The following is a 23,136-nucleotide window of genomic DNA, read 5'->3' on the forward strand; positions in this document are numbered from 1 at the left end:
AACCAGTAAACGGGACGAAATCTAATAAAAGCAGGGGATTTTTTTTTTAATTTCTAATAAAATTATGAAAATAAAAGTTTGGGAAACCCTGATCTAGAACAAGCACTAAAGAAATTTACAGTGATTATAAGAACAAGCACATAGAAATTAATTGTACAGATAGTTGAGCATAGAGAAACAGTGTAAGCAGAATTCTTTATACAAATCAATCAGCAACTAAGATATGAATTAGTTTAGAACAAGTATTTAGTATTTAGTTACATAGTCTCAGAAAAGTAGTGCAAGTTGTACATAGAACATTTTATATGAATCAGCGACTAGCCGACGCGTAAAGATCACAATCTTTCACCGAACAGCCGAAGAGCGGCCGCGGAGGAACCAGCAGAGGCAGGATTACAGGAGCATGGTCGAAGACACCGAGTCATCGTCGGGTGAGGAAGAGGAGTCGGAGGACGAAGATCAGGAAGAAGGGGAAGTGCAGATGCTGGATGAGGAGGAAGCGAGCAACGAGGACGGATCGTTGGAAGGTGAAGAGGAGGAGGGGAGTGAAGAAGAAGAAGAAAGTGATGAGGAAGAAGAAGAGGTGATACTTGTGGAGAAAATTTAAAATTTCTTTGTATATGTTATTAAGTGTAACTTAAAATAGTTTTCTAATTTATTTATAATAATAACTTAAAATATTTGTAATCTGGGAGGAGTTGAAGTTTGGATAATGTTGAAACTTTTTGTTTTTATTTTAATATACATAAATAGAAAAGAAGAAGACGTTAAAACTGTTACTTGTAGTCTGGAAAAAATTGAAATTTGTTTGAATATAGATTTTTATGTAATCTGCAAATTTCGAAATACGCGTTATCTTGAGATTTTTTTTAAATAGATGATAATAAAAAAGTTTATGTAGCGTGGTAGAAATAAAATATATGATATATAGCTTACAATGTATATGTATTATTAGGGCTTTATGTGTAATTAAAGATTAATTTGTGTTTGACCTACCAAGTTTTATATCATAAACTATATAGAGGAGTTTAGCAGAAGTTAATATTTAAAAAAATATTTTATATAGTTTTATATAAAGTATTAACTTACTTCTAAACAATTCAAAGATATAAAAAAGTAATGGCGTTCAAAGTATACTAAACAATTTTTATTAATAAATAAGTATTTCTAACGTACAAATTGATTTATTAATAGGAAGAAGAAGTAGATGAAGCTGCCGTATCAATTGAAATTGTTGATAAATTAAATACTTACCAATACACTGATATATTCAGGTTTGTTTATTTAAATAGTGATGAAAGTATCAATATGGTTATTTATATTCACAAATGGTTTTGAAATTTATGTCGAACTTTTATGCTAAAAATTAAAAGTTTTTGCTGTCTTCTAAATTACTTTTGTTTTAAAGTTTTGATTGGCTTAAATTTGCTAAGAAAAAGAATATCTATATGGCTTTTTATTAGTTACCTTCTTAAATTAAATAATAAAACTAATTTAAGTTCCTCAAAGAGATCCGGTAGACAGTTTTGGATAGACCTTTACTATAAATTTTTATCAACTTTCATTAAAAAAAAAGTATATGCCCTCATTTTTTAGTTTTAGATGTCCAATTAACTGCTTGTTTTAGTAATGTAGCTTTAAATGTTTTTATAAAAACCAAGTTCAATGTTTAGTAGATATTTGGAAGCTAAGCAATGGAGTAAAAACATACTGTTTACAAACAATTTTTTTATAAACTCATCAAATATTTCCAAACAGAGACCCGGTGGACAGGGAATTGTATGAAGATTATTACGAGATTATCAAGAAGCCCATCAGTTTATCTGAGATCCGGAAAAACGCATCCGAAGATCCCGAATATTCCCTGAACAACCTGTGCAACGACCTCAGACAGGTTAATACTTAGTTTTACCAAATAAAGAAAAAAACTATCTTCGAAATTATAAAACCGATAAATATTATTATTATAATGTTTATTTTAAAATTTTGGACTCAGGCATCAAAACCTGAGCCACTTAAACAGGACACACTAGAAAATATAATTGAAATATTCTTATAAACAGTTTAAGATGAAAATAAGCATAAAAAAGATAAACAAAATTAAATATATAAAAAACAAATTAACAAAAAATTTAATATATTGTATTAAAATATTAATTATTAATATAATGTATTAATTATTAATTTTTTAATATATAATAAATTGATATAAATATTTTTTATTAAAAAAACTTAACTTATAAAGATTGTGGACAACGCGATCACGTACAACGGACCGGACCATTCCGTGACCAAGGACGCTTTCAGGATGGCCAGGGCGTTCAAGAAGAAGTGCGTGTCGACCAAAAAGTTCAGCCAGGACAACATGGCTGTGCTGGACGCCATTTTCGCCGACGACGAAATTGGCGCGCATTAGAATTTTTGGCGGGAAACGTTTTGATTGGTCGTTTTTGAAGTTTGTGATTTATTGTTTGTCACAAAATAATTGAGATGTTTTTAAATGATTAAGATTATAGTTTTGGCCTTTACAATTCTAATTAAAATAAGTCTCAGAAAAATGTGATTTGAAGATATTTTGGTTTATTTGGATTAAAATTTTGAATTAAAAAAAAAGATTTTAACTTTGTGTCTACTTGAGATTCAAACTAAATTGAAAGTTGTTGAACTTTATTCTTGATTTTTCTAAAACTCTTTTTTATCTATAAAATGTTGCTAAACCCTGATTATAAGAAGCCTTTTTGAAAATAAATATTTGGCTTTTTAACGGATTTAGTTGGATGAATATTAAGTGTTTTCAGCGGATCCAATTTTTTTGAATATTTCATATTGAAAGCGTGGATAATAAATTTGTTGTAAGTTAGTAATTTTTTATGCACTTATACAAAGAGTTTTATATGGAAATGTATTTTGCAAGTTTTAAAGTTAAAGTTTCACTATTTGTTTTTATTAGGTAAATGTGTTTTTTTTTTACAAACTCTTGTAAATAGTAGTTTTTATTGATGTTTGCTAATTTGAATAAAGTGGATATTTTTTAAAAGTTTTATATTTTTCTAACACTTAATGTAGTGTATTTATATTGACTGATTAGTTTCTAATAATGAAAACAAATATTATTTTTAGGATAAGTATTTTTGTTGATCGTATTAATTTATGTTAAAATTTGATTAATAAACTTTAATGTCATTTTAGAATATTTCTATTGATTTGTTACTTTACATTTAGTACACCTAAATTTATATATTTATTTTGTAAAAGCTTAAAATCTTTTTTCAAAATAAGTTAAACAGTGAGTTTATTGAGTGCAATAAGTTGATTAAGTATCAATTTTTAGAATATGTATTTCTTTGACACCATTAACTAGGTAATTTCTCAGTAATCACTAATTTTTATAGTATTGATTATTGAACGATAAAATAAAAGCGCTAATAAAAATATTTGGTCCATGGACCTTGTGTACTGAAGAACCTTTCGGTTATCGGATCACATACCACTTGCTTTAACAATCTATTAAGAGTTAAAAAAAAATATAAATATAAAAATATACTTGTTAAAAAATAGTTTTTTTTAATATTCTACAGAAAATATCAAGGTTCTAACTTATTCCTAAATAAGTTATTTGATTTCGTAAATGATTTAAATGATTTTTTTCACTTAAGATAAGCAGTAGAATCGTTTGAAAAAACATAATAATAAATTTACCAACTTTAAGTTAAACAATTTATACTACTTTGACAATTCAGTAATAAAAGTAGTTTGAAAATTTTCCAGAAATAAAAGAATTCAAGGTTCAAACCTACTCAATAATTAAAACCTCCTCCTCAATAATTAAAACCTACTGCTCCTATTAATAGGAAAAATTAAAGTAAATCTTATAAAAACATTTTATACTTAATTTCAGTAAAATACTGTTAATTTTGTTTTAAATTGTGAAAGAGTCGCCCCAAGTTTAGTTCTTAGAATTAAAATGAATTTAAAAAATGCAATTTACTGTCATGGTGGTGAAAAGCAATCATGTCTCAGAAATTTGATTTTAATAATTAGAATCATTCTACTTAAACTTTGTTTAATTTCTAACTTTGAAGCTCAAATATTGGTGAAGTTTTAAACTTTGATGCTAAAACAATCTAAGTTAGTTGGTAAATTAATATTCAAACAATTTATTATGCAAAAAAGTTTCTACTTAGCAGTATTATTTTCAAGAAATAAAACTCTGTACTATGAAGATTAATGAACAAATATGATAGTGTGGATAAATAACTACAGTTAATTTCATAATAACAAAAATTGCCAACAGTGCTTTTATTTATTCAACCAATGTATGTATATCTGTGTTAAACAACTTGATAAAGTTCTGTTAAAAATAAGTACTTCGTGATATAGTTGGTGAATACAAATTTTTATTTCAATGCAAGATATAACTATTATTTATTAGTATTAGATACAAAATATGCTTTATAATCAAGGTAAATTTTATCATTTTATAAATTATTCTTAGTCGCTTCAAAATGATAAAAGTTACTATAAGAAAATATTTTTTATATACTTTTTTGATATCGTACAATAGATCAATGAACAAGTTGCACACTAGATCTTAATTAAACTTTTAAGTAAATTATAAGGTCTAAGACGTTATCAATTAATATTTTTCTTAATACTTATGGAGAATTAAAATAGTTGTCTTGTTTATGGACTTAAGGTTTAAGAAAATTTGAACAAAGTTCTAAATAAAAATTAATGTTAGTTTTTAACTATAAGTTTTTGTTGTAAAAGTTTAGCGTTTTAACATAGAATTTTTATTTAATATTTTGTAATAACAAATGTAATGAATCTTGAAAATATGCTTTCACTAGGTAAAAATAAAATAAATTTCAGTAAAAAAACTTTTTTAATTGCAGAACAATATTTTTAAATCTTATACTCCAATGTCGTATGGTGAATTTGAGTTTTTCTCCAACTATTTAGCGTTTAATAACCAAAAAAATGTTTTTTTTTTTTAATTTGAAACAAGCATCTTTTTATGAAGAAATGTCTTTTAAAGCATATTTTATATTTGCATTAATTGTTATTTTTTCATCATTAATTTAATAGCCATTAGGTAGAAGTTATTATTGTTAGTTTCATTGTCAAAAAGTTCATAAGTTTATGTATTTTTTTAAACTATAGTTCTTTTAATTTAGCTAAAGCAAACACTTTTTTGTTTTTATACAGCATAATTATTTTTTTTCAAACAATAAAAATTTCAAAAAATGAAAAATATTTTTTTATAAATTGTAACAGTTTTATTTAATTTAAAACTTGAAAAAAGTGTTTTATGATATTTTTTTTATAAGGAATAAATTGTTGATTTGATTTTAACAACTGTTTATTTCAAACCTAGTAAAATAATTGATCAAAAGTATTTGATAAAAAAGCCAACACTTGAAACTAAATACTTATTGTTTTATTACTTATTACATATTGTTTTTATAATGAGTTTATATTTGTTGGTAGCTAAAAAACATTGTCAACTAAAGTATATGTAAAACTTTAAATTCATTATAAACAAATCGCTGTAGCTCAGAGGTGAAAAATTTGGATCTTGGGTTAAAGGTTAAGAGATCGATTCCCATATGAGGCGCTTTAGTTACAATCTGACTAATTATTTTGTCACTGTAAGTTCAACTTTCATAGTATTTCTATTAACTACATAAGTAGAAAATATTTATTCAAGTATTTGTAAGCATATTAAATAATCCACATGGCATAAAGGTTTTGAAGTCGTTAATACAACTGCGTAGCAGTTGCAACAGAAGCAACAGTTGTTAGTTCAAATCCTGTCAGAAAAAGCTGTATAGTAAATCAACTAAAGTAAAACTTCATTGTCTGAGTAATCATTTTATCATTCTTCAGTTTTTCACATTTTGCCTCCTTTAGTAGACAAAAAATTATTTTAGTTTGGTCTGTACAGTTTGGCTTGATCTTTGGAATTATGTGCTTATTTCACGATTTGATGTTGCAACTGCTTCGCAGTTGTTTTAATTTTCAATGAGCACTTTACAGGATTTGAACCTACAACTACTACGTAGTTGTTTTCAGTTAACCTTCTCAGCATTTAACCGTTGGGCTATGCTTACTATTTGATTAACTAGTAAATATATGCATATAAATTACTTCTAAAATTTCATTTTGCTAATTGTTTTACTTTAATCATTTTAGAGATCAAACTTTTTATAAATACTTTTGATTTGAAGTAATTGTTGGAATATTGTAAAATAAACTTATATAAAACTTAAATTAAAAACCGTTTTTTTCCAATTTTTAAAGTATATAATGTAGCTTAACTTGTACATATAAAATCCAAAAATTTTAAGCAATACTGTATATTTTAAAATTCCATTTTATATATTTTGTTCAATGTTGTATAAAGTTCTAAAACATATACACAGTATACTACTAACTTACATTGGTAGATTTTGGACAAACGTATACTTGCTTACAAAAATAAATAAGTAGTTTTTGTATATGTAGCTTACTCAAACATTTTCATTTGCACTATTATGTAAAGACACTTGTAAAGATTAATTTAAAGGCTTAGTTAAATGAAGAATATTTTTCTGTAGCAATAACTTACCACAGTCTGACTTACTTAAGAGGTTATTACTCTTAAACACTTATTAATTAAGTGGTGCTAGCTAAAAATTAGTTATTATTTTCAACAAAATACCTTTTTAGTAATGATATTTTTGAACTTTTAATACTCGAAAAGTTTTTATATATCCTTATTTAAATTCAATCTAGATTTCTACTGCTAGTTAAAGTATTAAATAAAGAAAACAAGCTTACTAGATTCATAGTAAGCTTTTGTACTTAATAAATTAAACTAATTAATAAAAAAATATTAAGCTTGTAATCGAAAACCTTAAGTAAGTGTGCTCATAAGACATCTACAAATGCTAGTAAGAAACTCTGTTCTTACAACTATTTAGAAATATAATAGCCTTAAATCACAATTTACTACGGAGTTTTAGTTAAACATATTAGCTTTAAAAAAGTTGTACATGACATAACTTGAAAGTTATTACTGTGCTAGGTATGATAACTAAGTTATTATAGTTTTGAATGTTTATCTACCTTACGGACTATTTGTTAATACTTAATTTATATTATGATACTTTTAAACATCCATAAAAAAGCTGTAGAGTTTAACCAATACATATTATTTATATTACATACATTACAATAACCACTACATATTTGGAATTTATTCCCAATAATTTAAGAAATAACTTAAAAACAGACTAAAAATTTATTTTGAATTTATTCGAAGTAAAAAAGACTTCAAGTTCGTTTTTAATAAAGAAAGAATAAATGGTATTCATAAAAGTAAGTAGAATAATGGAAGCTAAAAAAACGTACAAATCTAGACGTACGGTTGGAATTATAAAACATAACTGTTAAAGATGCTGACTGACTTTAAAACTTGTTTATTTTATTTAGTAATTTTTGAACTACAGTTAGTCGATATCAATGTGGGCTATGTAGTTTAAAATTTTATGAATAACTTTGAAGATTGAAAGTACTATTGTATAAGTTAACAATACATAAATGCAGACGATCTAATTTTAAAACTAATCAAGTTAGAAATTTTAGTAAGAAACTTACTTCTTTTATAAAGATAAAATACATTCTTATCATCAACTCTATAATATTATATACAAAGTGTACAGGTTCGGTAAAACAACGTAGTATATTTAATCTACTTCACTTCCTCTTTATAGAGCTATCCGTACTACAATTTTAAAAATAAAGCTCATCTCACTAAATATTTTTCTTTTTAATCATTCTAAACTAAAAAGCGTTTGGAAAAAAATAGGCATTTTTATGGTTTTTAAAGTAACTTTGTAGCTAGGATATATTTAAATCTTTATTAGATGTTTTAAACCGAACGTAGAACTGGTTCTAGTTAGGCAAAATGTTTTACAAAGTAATATTGGAAGAAAATAAATGTTACAGAATGTATACTTTAATTATTAACTGTAAAGAGGTTTCAAAATGATTGAGAATTTCTGTAGCGGTTTAATTGAAAGATAAACATGAAATGATTGTTTCTACATTTGACATATAAACTAAGTACGTTCTAAGAACTACAGTTTTGCTTTGTATTAATCTAAGTTTTTAAAATCTTTGCATTTATTAAAATCTAAATTAATATGACTAAGTTCGGAATGGATCAATATGGACAAAGAGACCTTTGCTCAAAAGTAAAACAAAACTAAGAAAAATTAAATTACCGACCAAGGGTAACAGTGATAGTAAAAAGAATTTAATATTTTGTCTAAAAATAAGTTTAAACTCGTACATTTGTGATACCTACCCAGTTTTTTGTCATATATCTATATTATACAACTGCAATGTAAGCAGATACAAAACTTTAAAAACATTGCTTTCAACGCGAAGGTTTATAATGCTGCCAAAATTCAATATTTATATAATGGTTACAAATTTATTTTAAAATTATCACGATAAGTTTATGTTTTACATGCATTTAAGTTCTTGAGTTGATCCTTTATTTTATCAAGACCTAAATTTAGCTTTAATTGTTCACAATTACAGTGGTGATGTAACTGGACTATGATTTGGAAGATGATGTCACTTTAAAAAAGAGGTTGTTGTGGTCTATTAAAGCAATGTATGATATTCGTTGATTGTAATTTTAAACATAAATCGTATAAGACTCTAAACTAAAAAATGTCGATAAACCGATATTTAGTTAAAAACTTAATATACTAGAGACTTAGACTGGAACTGCAATTACATATCTGTTCATAACACTCTGTTAATAAATTTGGGGCGAGAACTTAGAGGTCTAATTTTTGTTTAACGTTACTACCCATCGGTTAGATCAGGGACCGGTAGCCTTATGTAACTCGCAGGCAAAATTGCTCGCGGGCTGCACTATGTATATAAACAGCCTTAAGGACCGCATTTACTTAATAACTTTAATCATCAATAATAAAATATTGTTTTAGATCAAATATATGTTAAATTAAGCAATATTAGAGCATTACTAATGAATATTTTTGTATCAGGAGCCTAACTGTAAGTTTTTATTAAAAAAATATTTAATTTAAGTGTGAATTTTTGGCTAAAAAAGAGCTCGCGGGTCGCAGATTTTAACTTTAAGGGCCGCAGTTTGCCGACCCGGTTCAGCTCAATTTACACAGAATTGTTCAAACGTTAACTTTATAGAAATTTACAAATATAAACAAGCATACTAATGCTTCAACAGTTATTAAAGGTCCAAGTGTATCAATTTAAAACTTATTAAAACATTGTTAACTTAAGTACAAAGTTGTTGGACGTTTGTACCTGTTGAAAAACATTTGTTTAGCTAAACAACATTTTGCACGGCCACAAATATTCAAACAATTAACAATATTCACATATAATTTATGATCTAATAAAGAAACTTTTATCATTTAAAAGTAGTTCCAGCAAATGGGTCGTAATACTTTAGGCTTAAATAGGATAAATAATTTAGGAGCCCTTGTATGGTATGAAAAACTATTGGAAATAATTTTCAGTTACTTGGCTACCTGTGAAAATCGAAAATCATGCAGGGTTATTTTTACAAACTCTCACATTATTAACTAAATGAAACTTTTATCCAAAAGTGCAAAGATTAATTAACATCCGTAGGTAAAAAAGGTATGTGATCTTTCTCTTTAAAATTATTACTATCATTCAGATAATTGGACTCTCTGATGCTTTTCTTTAAATTTCAAATGATATTTTAAATTCAAGACAAAGATAAAATTTTTAACTTACTAAAGTACGGTTTTATGAGCAATAACAATTTACCACTTGAACATTTTTTTAGAATCATAATTTGTACTGCTTGGTACGTTTATTCTTAAGTCAATTTTGAGAAATGGACCGTTATAAATTTTTATAAAAATTTCAATTTCTAGAATTTAAACTACGATTTAACCATTAAACTTAGACGATAGGTATTTAGAATGTGCAACTTTACTTTTACTAAAAAATTTTTGTAAGTTTCTGGCTCCTTTAAGACTAACCTTGATTTCGCTAAGAACTATAGTACCAATATATGAACCTTTTAAGACCTACAACGTTACCTAAAGACTGCATTAAAATTCGATTTAACTTTTTGTTAATTTGCTTGGGAATCTTTTGAACACCTAAAGTCTTACACGATAGCCATTAAGTACTACTCGCATTAACAATAAAATGTACACGAACAAAAGAGTATGCACGAAAAAAAAACACAAAACAAAAAATAAAATGTTTCACAGCAAGAAGCTTTCAAATTTTTTTTTCTTAATAAATAAACACTTTTAGTTATAAGTAAAAATACATTAAATTGTTTACTTAATTCAAATGTTAGAAAAATATAATTATTGCCAAAGACTATTAAAACAGCATAAAATTAATTTATTAAACTTTACTATGTAAATTGTAGTAAAGATAGGAAATAATGAAGTCATAATTTGTGTGAATAATTTAAATATATTACAATTATAACTTTAATTATAAATTTAATAACTACTTAATTTAAGTTTGGGTGATATTTCCTATACAAAAATATCAAAAACTACATCTAAAATAACTATTAAATTAAATAAAGTTGTTTGAAATTATTTCTAACAATATTTAAAACTGTTCTTACAATTTTCTTAAGTTATACTCTTTTCTGAAACTTATTTCAAGTTGGACTGCTGTTGACTCTAATCATATAATATTTTACTTTTTGATTATTAATAAAACTATATAATGAATTCTGAAATTTTTTATTTGAAACCAACATTTGTAGCTTTGCAAGTTTTCTGTTGCTATGTAAATTTTATTTTAAACTTTAAGTATTCATAAACTATATTTTATTGTGCACTAATATTTTACAAGCGTTCTTTGTTACAGATAATCAGTGCAAAAATAATGATCTTAAAACTCCTCGCGTTATAACTAAAAAATATTTATAACTTTTCAAATAAGTATATAATATACTAAACTGATTTTAATCACAAGTTGAATACAACTTAATTTAGTATAAACGGTGAAAAAAGTTGATTAAGTTGTGTTCAACTTATGATTAAAATCAGTTTAGTATACAATACAATTAATAGAAATATACTATTACTTCTTAAATTAGTTAGAATATTTATGCAAAATTGAATTAGTACTATCACAAGATAAAGTGTAATGTTCTTTTATTAACTAGCTTGTAAATTTAAATCATCCTCCTTCAACACTATTTATATTACTCTAAGTTGTAACACCTTCATACCTACACTGATAAGGCCCAACATTTTTAAGGCTGCTAACTGTAAATAACCTGTTTTTTTAATATTATAAAAATCTTTTTAATTACATAATAGCAGAAAACTTGCAAAGCATTTTCAATGTTTTTACATTAACGCAACAACTAAATTTATCTGTAGAAAGAAATTAAATTTGTAGTAAAACTGCAACAAGCTAACTGTAAAAAACTTTAGATTATTACCGGCTATTGTAACTTAAGTTGAGCACTACTGTGTTTACAATCAACTTACTATAATTCTGTTTACAATTAAACACTAATCTGCAGATATATCTAGTGTAAAATAAAAAAACTGGTAAGTTTAAATAAATTAAGTTTTACTATCAAGTTGTATTTTATTGCTTTAAGAGTTATATGGACTTGAAGTAAGACATTTCTGAAAAAGTTATAAATGTTCGTATTAGCATGTGTTTCATACTTTGAAATATACAACTTCAAGTCAACATAGTTCTTTAAGCAACGAAATACAACAGACTTATAGTAAAAGCAAGTTTGCACTGTACTACTTTGATAAAACAACATATACTTATTTTTGTATATCAAAAAAAACTTTTACTTGTGCTAAATAGTAATGTTCCAATTAAAACTTTATATTAAAAGTACTAGTTTATATCCACTTAATACAATTAAGATTTAATACTTTGTTATTAAGCTTAAACTTGAACATTAGTCTTTAGCTTAAATATTAGTGTTTCAATTGAAAACAATTTAGTGGCACAATAATAAAACCAATATTTTATGGAATAAATAAATCATGATGATATCTGAACAATAAATGATCAGTTCAACAACAGCAGTACAAATTAATTGAAAGGAGTAACTTTTTTCAATGAATTATTCAATGAACTGGTTGCAATTTTTAACAAAATAATTTCAATACAACTTAAATAAATTTTAATAATTAAAAATCTTTTTTAGCTGCCTTAGAAAAGTTTATTCTTCAAGTTGCTAATTTTTGTTTGATTTATTGAAATCTTAAACAACACTTATAAGCTCATTAAAATTATTAAAGTTTATAATGAAAAAAAAAACATACAAAATAACTTTTTCAAAGTATCAATTCAATATCTATGTTTTCTCCTCATTTAAAAAATATTCAACAGTCATTTTGACAATCTTATTTCATACATTACTTGCTTTCAAGTTCATAACAATAAGAAATAATTTTACAATATACTTAAAAATATTAAGTATCAAAAACTTGGTACCAATGTAACTAACTTCATAGAATGTTATTAACTTGAAGAGAGATTAACTATTATAAGTCATAAAATCAAGCCTTCAAGGAGTTTGGAATATTTTTGTTTAAATAAATTATTTTGATAAATTAATAATTAAGTAGTTCACTAAACTTTACAGAATATTATTAAAAGTAAAAATATAATAATGTAATAAATAGTAACAAAAGCTTCTTACTGTAAAACTTTCAAACATTAGATAAAACATAATTAAGTATTTTGTAACACTTCGTTCTTCCTTGTGAGTGCTAGAAGATTTGTCACCTTGCAAGACTGTCACCTCTCTCTGTGATCAGCAGGCAGACTACGTTGAATAGAATTGTATCCACTCAAATCATCTGGAAGAACTCATCTGAATTGGCACTCCATCAAAAAGCTGCTGAAAAATATATGTTCCATAAGAGAAATGATTAGCTATTAAAAAATATATATACAAATTTAAGGATGGTGTTACTCAAAAAAACTTTGTTACTTGAATTATTTTTTTACTTTCAAAACCAGTAGGAAAATTTTAAGTATTCAAAAAACAATACATACTTTGGTTTTTATTTGTAGATGCAAAAAATTTTACTCCAATAGCATTAATGGTAAATATTTAACCTTATATAGGGCTCTTTAAAAATATTTTAGCATATACCTATATAATATAGCTAATAAATTTTCTCAATTCTACTTTTTATTAAAAAAAATCCACCTTAATTTTTCCTTAAAACCCTAAAATTTTGTAAGAGCTCGATAATTATTTTTGATATGAAGTAAAAAATCTCTCTTTTTGAAATATAAATTATCTTATCACCAAATAAATTATTTCAAAAGTATAGAGGGGAGCAAGGCACTTTTTTACATGTTGTTTTTGTTTCAAAGACCTTCAACTTGGCTAAAAGTTGCTTTTAACTTTTTATACTGAAAACTAGTTTTTGAGATATGTGTGACAAAGTTGGTGAGTTCAATAGGACTTATGGAAGGGTGAAGTTAAAAAGAAAGACTATTTCATTGAAAATCATCTTCTCTTACAATTTTTAAGCAAACTTTCTCAATCTTTTTCAGTTTAGTCTTAACTTAATAATAAAAACTGCTTTGAAGAAACTTTTTAATTAAAAATTTTTTTTTTACTTAAAATAATATTAACTATTAATTTTTTCTATTCTCTTAAAAATTTTTATATATTACTATTGAAATTTTTCTTGTAAAATAAAGAAAACATTTCCTGGAAATTTGGAGTCAATAGCTCAAAAAGCAAAGGAGAAAATAAACTTTTATTAAGTTTTTAAATTTCAGAGTAAACTGACAGTTAAAAAATTGCATTCTATACTTGTAAATCTGAAACTTTTTAAAAAAACAACTATATCTTTAAAGTTTTATCTGACCTTAAGATTCAATATAAGAGACAATATTATTTTTGTAAAAAAAAAAGCCTTTACTTACAAAAATTAATACAGTTAAAAAATAAACATTTCATACAAAAAACAAACAAAATAAACTTTTTTTTTTGTTTTTTGGTAATAAAAATTTAATTTCTTAATTTTTTCAAATTTAAAGAAAGAATTTTTTAAATATTACAAAGAGCATTTCCTTAAAGTTTGGGGCAATTATCTAGATAGATTTTTAGTGATTTGCGCCTCCCATAAGGAACTTATTGTAGTCTGTAACTTTGACTAGCTATATCTCAAAAATTATTTTGAACTTTAAAAATCTGTAAAAAGCAACTTGTAGCTTAGTTAAAACTCAATAAAATAAGACTAAATTGTGAAAAAGGTCATTTATCTTCCTATGCCCTTAAATGCCATAGGTGGTAATTTACAAAACTTGACATTGGCTATTATGTAAAAACTAAAAGTATAAACTACAACTCAAATTTTCAGAATTTTCTTCTGCCACATATGCAGGGTTTTACAAACTTTTTTTTCAAAAGGCCCCCTTTAAATTAACTAAAAAAGCTATGGCCCCCTCTAAAAACATTTCACAAAAAACTACTATTAAAACCGCCAATAACCTTTTTTTTTTTGCTGTTCATTATCAACTCCCAAATGTCTAGTGTAAGTTTCAGTTTATGACCTCATGGCTCCCTTAATTTCAGTAATGGCCCCGGCTATTTGGCCCAGTTTGGGAAACCCTGGTTTAGAGAAATCTGTTAAAACTATGTTTTTTAATTAAAAACTTAATACTATATGACCAAAAAAAATAGTTATTTTTTTGTTTAATATTGAAAGAAATAAAACAAATTGCTTTCGTTAGATTTTTTCTGAATTTAAAAAACCATTACTGAAAAAAAAATTAACCTCAAGATTGTATCATGTGATGTAGCAGTAAAAAGTTTTAGTTGCACATATAAAACTCTACAAAATAAGATCAACTTGTAAAACATAAGGTGGACCCCTTACAACCTTAAACATTTTTGTACAAAAAGTAAATTTTTGTTTATAATAAAAGCCTTTCATAAAAACAAAAAATAGTTTAAGAATTAAATTAAATATTTATGCTAGTGCCGTCCAAATGGTCTAAATGAATCTAATAATTAAATATAAGTTTGAAGACTGTTTCATAACATGATTTTCAAAATATTACCATAGCTTTATTATGTAGAGCCCTAATGACTGTTTAAAAAACTATCAAGTTGAACGCTGCAAGATCACAGTCCATAATAAACAAAAAAACTTTCCAACCCAAATTTTCTTAATTCAGGGTTGCCACTTGTTTTTTCAAAAAAAATTCCAGGTTTTCCAAATTTCTTCCAGGTGTTTAAAAGTACACATTTTTGGGTCTATTTTTAGTTTAAAATTAAATCTAAGGTAAGAAACTATGTTAAATAGTATAAAAACATTGAAAAGATAATGTAAAGCACTTTAAATATGTTTTTTAATAAAAAAAGTTCTTCATTTATATGATAAATTTTTTGAGTCAAATTGAAATTTTACTACTGAAAGTGTGAAAATTGTTAAAATTCTAGGTCTTTCCAGGTTTTTTAAGTGATTTTTGACCAAAATTCCAGGTTTTTCCAGGTTATTTTTGCCTAAATTGCCAAATTCCAGGTTTTTCCAGGTAAAGTGGCAACCCTGTTAATTGAACTAGTACAGTTTTAATTTTTTTTTTTGAACTACTTATTTGTTAAAAAACAATGAAATTCTTATAAGGCATAGGGAGGTGTAAATCATTTTTTTACAAATTGATCTTATTTTGTAGGGCTTTAACATTTCTTATTTAACATCTCTTAGTCTTATTTTGTAGGGCTTTTGTAGGGCTACCAGTTGCTTTTTACAACCTTTTAAAATTTAAATACTTTTTGAGATGAAGCTTGGGAGTACAATAGGTTTCTTATGGGAGGGGAAAATTAGAAACAACTTATAGATAAAAATCACTAAAGATCTATCTCCTTATGTTTTTATAGATAAATATTTCAAATTTTCAGGAAATATTCCTTGCAATATTTAGAAAAACCTGCTTAAAATTATTTTTAAAGTTAAAGCTAAAAATTTCATGACAAACTTAACATAAAACACTTTTTGTTATTTTTTTGATTTTTGTCATTAAGTTTTTATTTATTAATTTAAAAATTTGTTACAAAGGATTTTTCTAAATACTGTAAAGAACATTTCCTGAAAATTTGAGGTATTTATCTCAAAAAACCGTAGGAGGAAATAGATGTTTAGTGATTTGTACTTGTTCCTGTTTTTAGTTTTTTCTTCTCTTATGGAGTCTATTATACTCTCTGAATTTAACTGCATATATCTCAAAAAAAATTTGGATTTTTAAAATCTGTAAAAAGCAACTTATAGCTTAGTTAAAACTATACAAAATAATATCAAGTTGTGAAAAAAATGAATTACCACCTTAAAAGACTATAGTAATGAGATATAAGTTTGAAAGTGTCTAGCAAATACGTATTAGGCTTAAGACTTAATTGTACTAATTTTCATTTAGCTTTGCAGTTTAATTTAAAAATATTCCTAAACATTTCAGATCAATAACTATATAAAAAATCTAAATACATTTACCACAACAATGGTAACTTTTTTATTTTATTTTAGTGATAATTCATCAGTTTTTTATCTATATTTTTATTATAAAATTTTAGTAGTTACACTCAGTCAAAATATGAAGCTGTTGGTTTCATTTTTTGGGTAACAAGTTAAATTTTGCTTATTAATATTTAACAAGGTAATATAAATACAAAATTACAATCATTATTTCACTAGTTTTTTAAAATTAGTATATAAAAATGTTTAATATATCTAATACAATATAATTATAAAATGAAAACTTACAATACATCATTTGTTGTGGATACCATGGTTGCCTTAGTGTTGTGAAAGACATTCTTGACAACTAAAGTTTGAATTTCAATTTGAATTAGCCAATCACAAACAAGCAAAAGGTACTAGTACTACTAAACTACATTTTAAAGATTTAGCTTTGTAAACCAGGTCTACATATGCAGCTACAGACATGGGGTGTAATTATTTAAAAATAAGTTTTATTTGTATAAAATTTTAACCACAAACTATATTAAAAATCAACTGAATTTTACAAGTGAAAGGTAAATATTTAAGAAATGAACTAAATACTTAACAAAAAAAAGTGAAAAAAGCATTCTATAGACACAAGTTATTTTGAAATAAGCCTTACGAAATACGAATACTCACAATAAAGTTAACAATTTATCTAAAATGTTTTATTACTTAAGTCTTAAGTTTTCCTGTCATGCAATTGTAGTTTTAAAACTATAATACATCGCGATTTAGTTCAAATTTTCGACCACTTAATTTCAATGTTGTTTGCGATGTGCTCTAATAATACTGTTCGTATAAAATAGCTATTTCTAAAGTTAATCGTTATTTTAAAATAGATTTTCTTTAACCTGATTATTAAAAGAACAAAAAGTTTTTAAATACTTCAACAAATTTTAAAAAATGTATTTTATAGCATAAATTATTATTTTATAATAACACATAAATACAAAGAATGTGCATGTGTTACTGAACTTGTTTTTTTTTTTTGAAAGATTTGCTAGACACACTTTTAATAAATAAGTCGATTTAAAAAAAAAACGTATAAATTGTTCTTAAATCTAACTTAATATTTTTTATTATTTTATAACTCAAAAGTCCCCAGTTGTAAAAAATCAAAGCAGTAACACAAACTATTAATCTAATACAATAAAGTTAAACAAATTATGTTCACAAAATAATGCATAGTTTACAATAAACATGTTTGAAATAAATTTTAACATAACATTAGTTAGTTAAATAACATAACATTAGTAGTTAAAGCATAGTTCTAAAAGCGAAAAATTACTTATCTAAAAGTACACTTTAAGCTCAAACTATAATAGGACAAATTACTTGCATGATATTTAAAATAAAACTTAAACTTGTTTAGTTTTTAAAAATAAAAGTCTTAGTTTTGTTAGTTTATTCTAAATAAAATAAACTTAAGTAGAAAAATATTTATATTTTATATTAATTTTATTTTATTTATTTTATTATATTATATTTATACTTGGCAAAAGTTTAAAAATCGAAGAAGAAATGACAGTTTGTAAGCTAAACTTAAGCTAATTGTTTAAACTGTACTGTACACGGGAAAAACAGTGTTTTGTTTGTTTTTTGTAATTAAGAGTTAAATGTAGTTCAAAGTTTACAGAAAAAGTAAAAGCCCGTTTATAATAAATTTATTTTGAAAATTTTGGTCGTGCTCGTACAATTCTTGATATGTATGGTAGTTTATAAACATTTAATCGCTCAAAAAGTCGTTTGATTGTAAAACGAAATATGTAGTATAGTCATCAAATAACTGCAAAATATTATTGCAACAAAACTTTGAAAAGTTTAAAGAACAATTAGTTTATTTCGTATACTAAATTTTAATTTAGTACTGTTTTTTAACAATTTAAATAAATTTTATTCAAAACTATATTTTAGAAACAAAAAATAATAAAGTAATAAATTCCATTTTCAATCATACATTTGGAAAGTGTTTATAAATTGTTAACGAGCAAACACATTGCCGCTAAATTTAAAATACAAATATCGTTCGCAGGTCAAATAAATTCCGTAAATATTTTGACCTCTTACATAAGAAACCACATTATTGTGTAAAAGAAAAAGTTTGTGATGTATTTAGTATACTTTTTCAGTATTCTTTGTTTAGTGTAGTGCTTATACCTTATAAATATCTATTTTTAGTTTCTAGTAAAATATTGTGTTTATTTAACTTAGTTTTTATACACTAAAACGGTTATTCAATAGCTATTTCGTGTTGTGTAATTATTTTTAAGCATAATTATGATGCCTAAACGTTTCTTGTTATTTAATTCTGACCTTGAAAAAAGTTTTTTTATTTTAAAAATATATATTAATCTTTTCGTTTGAAGATAATGATTCAGTGATTGTAAGTTTGTTATATACTTTTTTTTAGCAAATAACTTGTTTTGTCTTGTAATTTTTGTTTTTAATTTAAAAGCAAACATATTAAAACTTAGTTTGCACAATATAGTAAATGTTATTTTCTATTACCTTCAATAGTTATTTTGTATGTAGTTCTTTAAAATAAATAAAATAATTTAAACTAGCTCACGGTTAAATTAATTCATTTAGATATAAGAAACTATTTATATGTTTCTAACGTGTTTTTTGTCTTATTTAAATTGTTTAAAATTAATTGCTAAGAATCCAAAGCACAATTATTCGGATATGTTACAAACTATAACTTAGATAAGTTTTTAAGTTATAATAAAGTTTTAGAAAAAAACTGCAAAACAAAACAACACTTTCCTTAGAAAACTATTATAAATTTTAAACTGTTATAAACTATTATGTCATTTAATAATAATTTTAGGTACTTAATTAAAGTTTAGTTTTCAAAGTATAGTTAGTTTACTTAACTTTTTATGTTTACAATGCTCGGTGAAACATCAAGTTTAATTTTATATCAATATTTTTTTGAAATTAAAGCATATAGAGGTAATACTTTAAAATTTACCGTTGTATAAAAAAAACAAACAAAATATGGGTAGAGAATTATCAGCAATGCTCCACATGATAACAATTATTGTTTTTGGTCTCGGAAGGGCTCGACCTGCTAAATGTTACATCAAAGAAAACGGTGAAATTTCTCTCATGAAAAGTAAAAAAGAAAAGGAAAACAAATTGAAAAACAAAAGTGCTAAATGAACTATTTATTTTGTGCTTTCATTCTTTTTTCTTATTACTTTTATTTTATTTTTCTGTATCTGTATTAATAGGTTTAAACTTTAAAGTGTATAAAAGAAGTTATGATTTACAAACTTATTCTTAAAAAAATGGTCTTAGTTAACTTTTTTTACATTTTAAGCTGTGTAAATTTTTAAATTGTTAGTAATTTTTTGCTATGTACCTAATTATTGTTGAAACACTTATGTGTTATTGTTTGAGTTTCGGTTTATATACCATATGATAAATTCTGAAGAATTATATATTTTTAGCAAATATCTTTTGTAAAATATTTTCAATTTATTTAAACTTATCGAACTATAAAACCAAGTATGCAAATGAGGCATAACAACAAAACTTTCTTATCTTTTTTGCAACCTGATTTAACTAGAACACATTTTTTTCATACTAATATAGTTTAGTACTACAACTTTCATGCATAGTGTTTTATTAAAACTATAAAAAATAAAAGTTTATTTTTTACTATATAAAATTATGTATAAATGAAAGTTTATGAGAATTAACAGTTACTTAAATTGTTTGATTTAAAGTTTTATTCAGAATAAAAAAAAAGTTTTTGTCGACAAAAGAGTGAATATTGTTAAGTTTAAAAATTTACAAGCATAAATACATATAGTTAAAAATGCATTAAAAAAAATATAAAGTTGCTCATTAGCATTAAAACTTTATAAGCCTTAATCTACTTGATAAACACTGTTGCATTAACTTTATAAAACCCAACTAAAAGTTTAAGATCAGACTATTTGTAGTGTTACATTCAAAAAATAAAATTGATAGATGAAATTAAAAACATTCTAAAATCACCAACTTAGTTTAAATTTACCCAAATTACAATGAATAGTGTTATAAACAACACTATTAAACTAATGAAATTCTTATTAGCATTTGGATAAACTTAAAATAGAAATATATTTTGGAAAAAAAAAAAGTACGTTAAGCGAAATATTTTTAAGGTAATTTGCTAAAAATATTCGAAAACACTTATTTTGTTATTAGACAAGTATGAATTTTTTTTTGATAGTTTTAGATAGTAAAAGTAAAAATATTATAATATTTAAGTGTCTCAAATCGTCCTGAGGTTTGTAAATTATTCGATGTTTTTTTTTTTAAGTGTAATAGTTTTTGTATATAGATAGTAAAAGCAAAACAAAACAAGTTTCCACTGAGTATTTAATAACTTGATAAAAATTACTATGTTTAATATTTGTGTTGTACTTCTTTAAAATGTATTTATAAAAACATTATTTTTTTTACTAGTTTATATTCTACATTTAATCAAAGTCTGTAAACAGTTAAAACTCAAAACTATATCACTGGTTTTTGTTCAGTCTAAGTGTAGTTTTGAACAACTATAAGTAATTTTTTGATTTGTTTTGAAATTTAATGCTATTAAATTTTCAAGTTGTTTTTATTATTTTGTATTGATCAATTTAAACATTATTGACCCTACTACACACACTTTCATAGAAGCAATTAAACTTGTTTTCTAGTAAAGATCAAAGTTTTATTATATTTTAAGAAAGGATGCGTTGTATGTTTGTTTTCTTCAAACTAATAAATTTTTATACTTGTTGCAAGTTATCTGAAGATTTAAAAAAAGTAATTTTTACCATACTGACTTTAAAAAAAAGACATTTTAAATAATTTCATTACATTTCTTAATGTTACTGGTACCAAATCATTTTGTTAAAAAATAATTTATATAACTTAATCTAAAGTTTAAAGCAATTACTTATTTTTTTAAACGCTATTAATTTTTTACTAGTTGTCTTCTAGATTAAAAAAATGTTTCAAACACACTATACTTTTTACTTTAAAATTTTTTAACCAAACGTGTACAGTAAATAGTACATTATTAAAATTTAGTATACATTTTAAACTAGGTGAACGTCTCCAAAAGAACATGGATAAGAAATATCAAAGTTTAAAACTTAAAATATTGTGAGCTATTTTGCATTAAAACTTTAAATTTATCAAATTTAAACTTTATAAATTATGGCTAAAATATAATTCAATTATTTATGACTCTCTTTTAGACTATTGAAATTAAGAAATAATTTAACAGAATACTACTTATTAGTACACCTTAAAAATTAAGCATTTTATTGTTTATTTTTTAAAAAAGCACTCAGTTTTTAGATAAAAGTTTTTAAAAATATTAAAAAAAAAAGTATGATAATCAATCGCATAGCTCATTCAAGTTACTCTTTAAAAATAACCTAAAAAGTTTAACTAACTTTTTTTTTTAATCCTAACATAGACGCTAGAAGACTAATTAAAAAGACTTATAAATATAAGGTTTTGGGTTCTATATCTAATAAACACAAGTTTTTAAGTAAACCTAACATAGTTTGGCCTGTCAGTAAAAATAAACTTTTGTAGATACAAAAAAATAAGAAGGATTATTTTGACATAACTTCGAATAAATGTATCGCTCCGATTGATACCAGGCTATTTATAAGTTTAATTGACCAATACATGTTAACTTGGCTGTATTTGAATCAAGTAAACAATTTATTTTGTTTTCAAAATGTTCACTTGCTAAGTTTCATTGTTTGTGAATAAAGTTTTCTTTTCATTTACAGATTTACCAGTATTTATACAATTTGGATTTTTTTTCATCAAAAACAAAAACTTTTATCTTTTCCCTTAACTATACCTATACATACACTGAAATAATACTTTTTTTTATTTCAGTGTAACATTTGTAAGGTAATGATTTTTTTTCTTGTAGTTTATATCAGTTATGTAGACAGTTTAAATATTAGTACAAGCAATTTTGAGCAGTTAACAGCAGTTATTATTAAAAGGTGTATAAATGATGATCTAGCTAGAACATGTCAACTTTTTATCAGTTAAAAAATATACAGTTTTACAATAACTACTTTATCGAAACAACAGTTTATTCATATTAGTTATTTACATCAAATAATCACAAAATGATTTTATTAAAATAAGCATAAGTACTTCATACTACGTTTTTTATTATCATACCGTGGTAAAAATTACTGCAATAAAACAATAAGTTTTTTTATCTTAATATGTTTACATAAAATTCATTATACTTTGATATAAATCAAAGAGTAGTTTCTACCGAAACCAAAACATTTGAACCAGCTCTATACTCTAGTAGATTTAGGGTAATGTATAAATTTTAATTACTTTTTATATAATTAAGAAATTATTAAAACTTTTTAGAACTTATAGCGTTAATTTTTGTTTGGAAAGCTTTATATTTTAAAGATTATCCTAAAAAATATAGAATAAAAGTATGGTTAAAAATAAAAACGCTCAAAACGTGATAATCTGAGTTTTATGTTGTAAATTGTGTCTAAGTTTTAAATACACTAAAAAAATAACACTTAGATACCTT

At 24.3% G+C, this 23,136-nt stretch overlaps 1 protein-coding gene across 2 annotated transcripts in view; it reads left to right on the plus strand.

The window, feature by feature from the left end:
• Positions 1 to 3,081, plus strand: part of LOC145841989 (tyrosine-protein kinase BAZ1B-like) — a 29,920-nt gene extending 26,839 nt beyond the window's left edge. For both annotated transcript variants that reach the window (XM_082949317.1, XM_082949318.1), the window contains exons 28-31: positions 357 to 583; positions 1,195 to 1,274; positions 1,759 to 1,894; positions 2,246 to 3,081. In XM_082949317.1, coding sequence (XP_082805443.1) covers positions 357 to 583; positions 1,195 to 1,274; positions 1,759 to 1,894; positions 2,246 to 2,416 — 614 coding nt within the window. In that variant the 3' untranslated portion in view covers positions 2,417 to 3,081. The remainder of the gene's footprint in view (positions 1 to 356; positions 584 to 1,194; positions 1,275 to 1,758; positions 1,895 to 2,245) is intronic.
• The last annotated feature ends 20,055 nt before the right edge of the window (positions 3,082 to 23,136 follow it).

This window comes from Thalia democratica, chromosome 8 (genome assembly GCF_965202585.1).
Source record: "Thalia democratica chromosome 8, ktThaDemo2.hap1.1, whole genome shotgun sequence".
Taxonomy (NCBI): Eukaryota; Metazoa; Chordata; class Thaliacea; order Salpida; family Salpidae; genus Thalia; species Thalia democratica.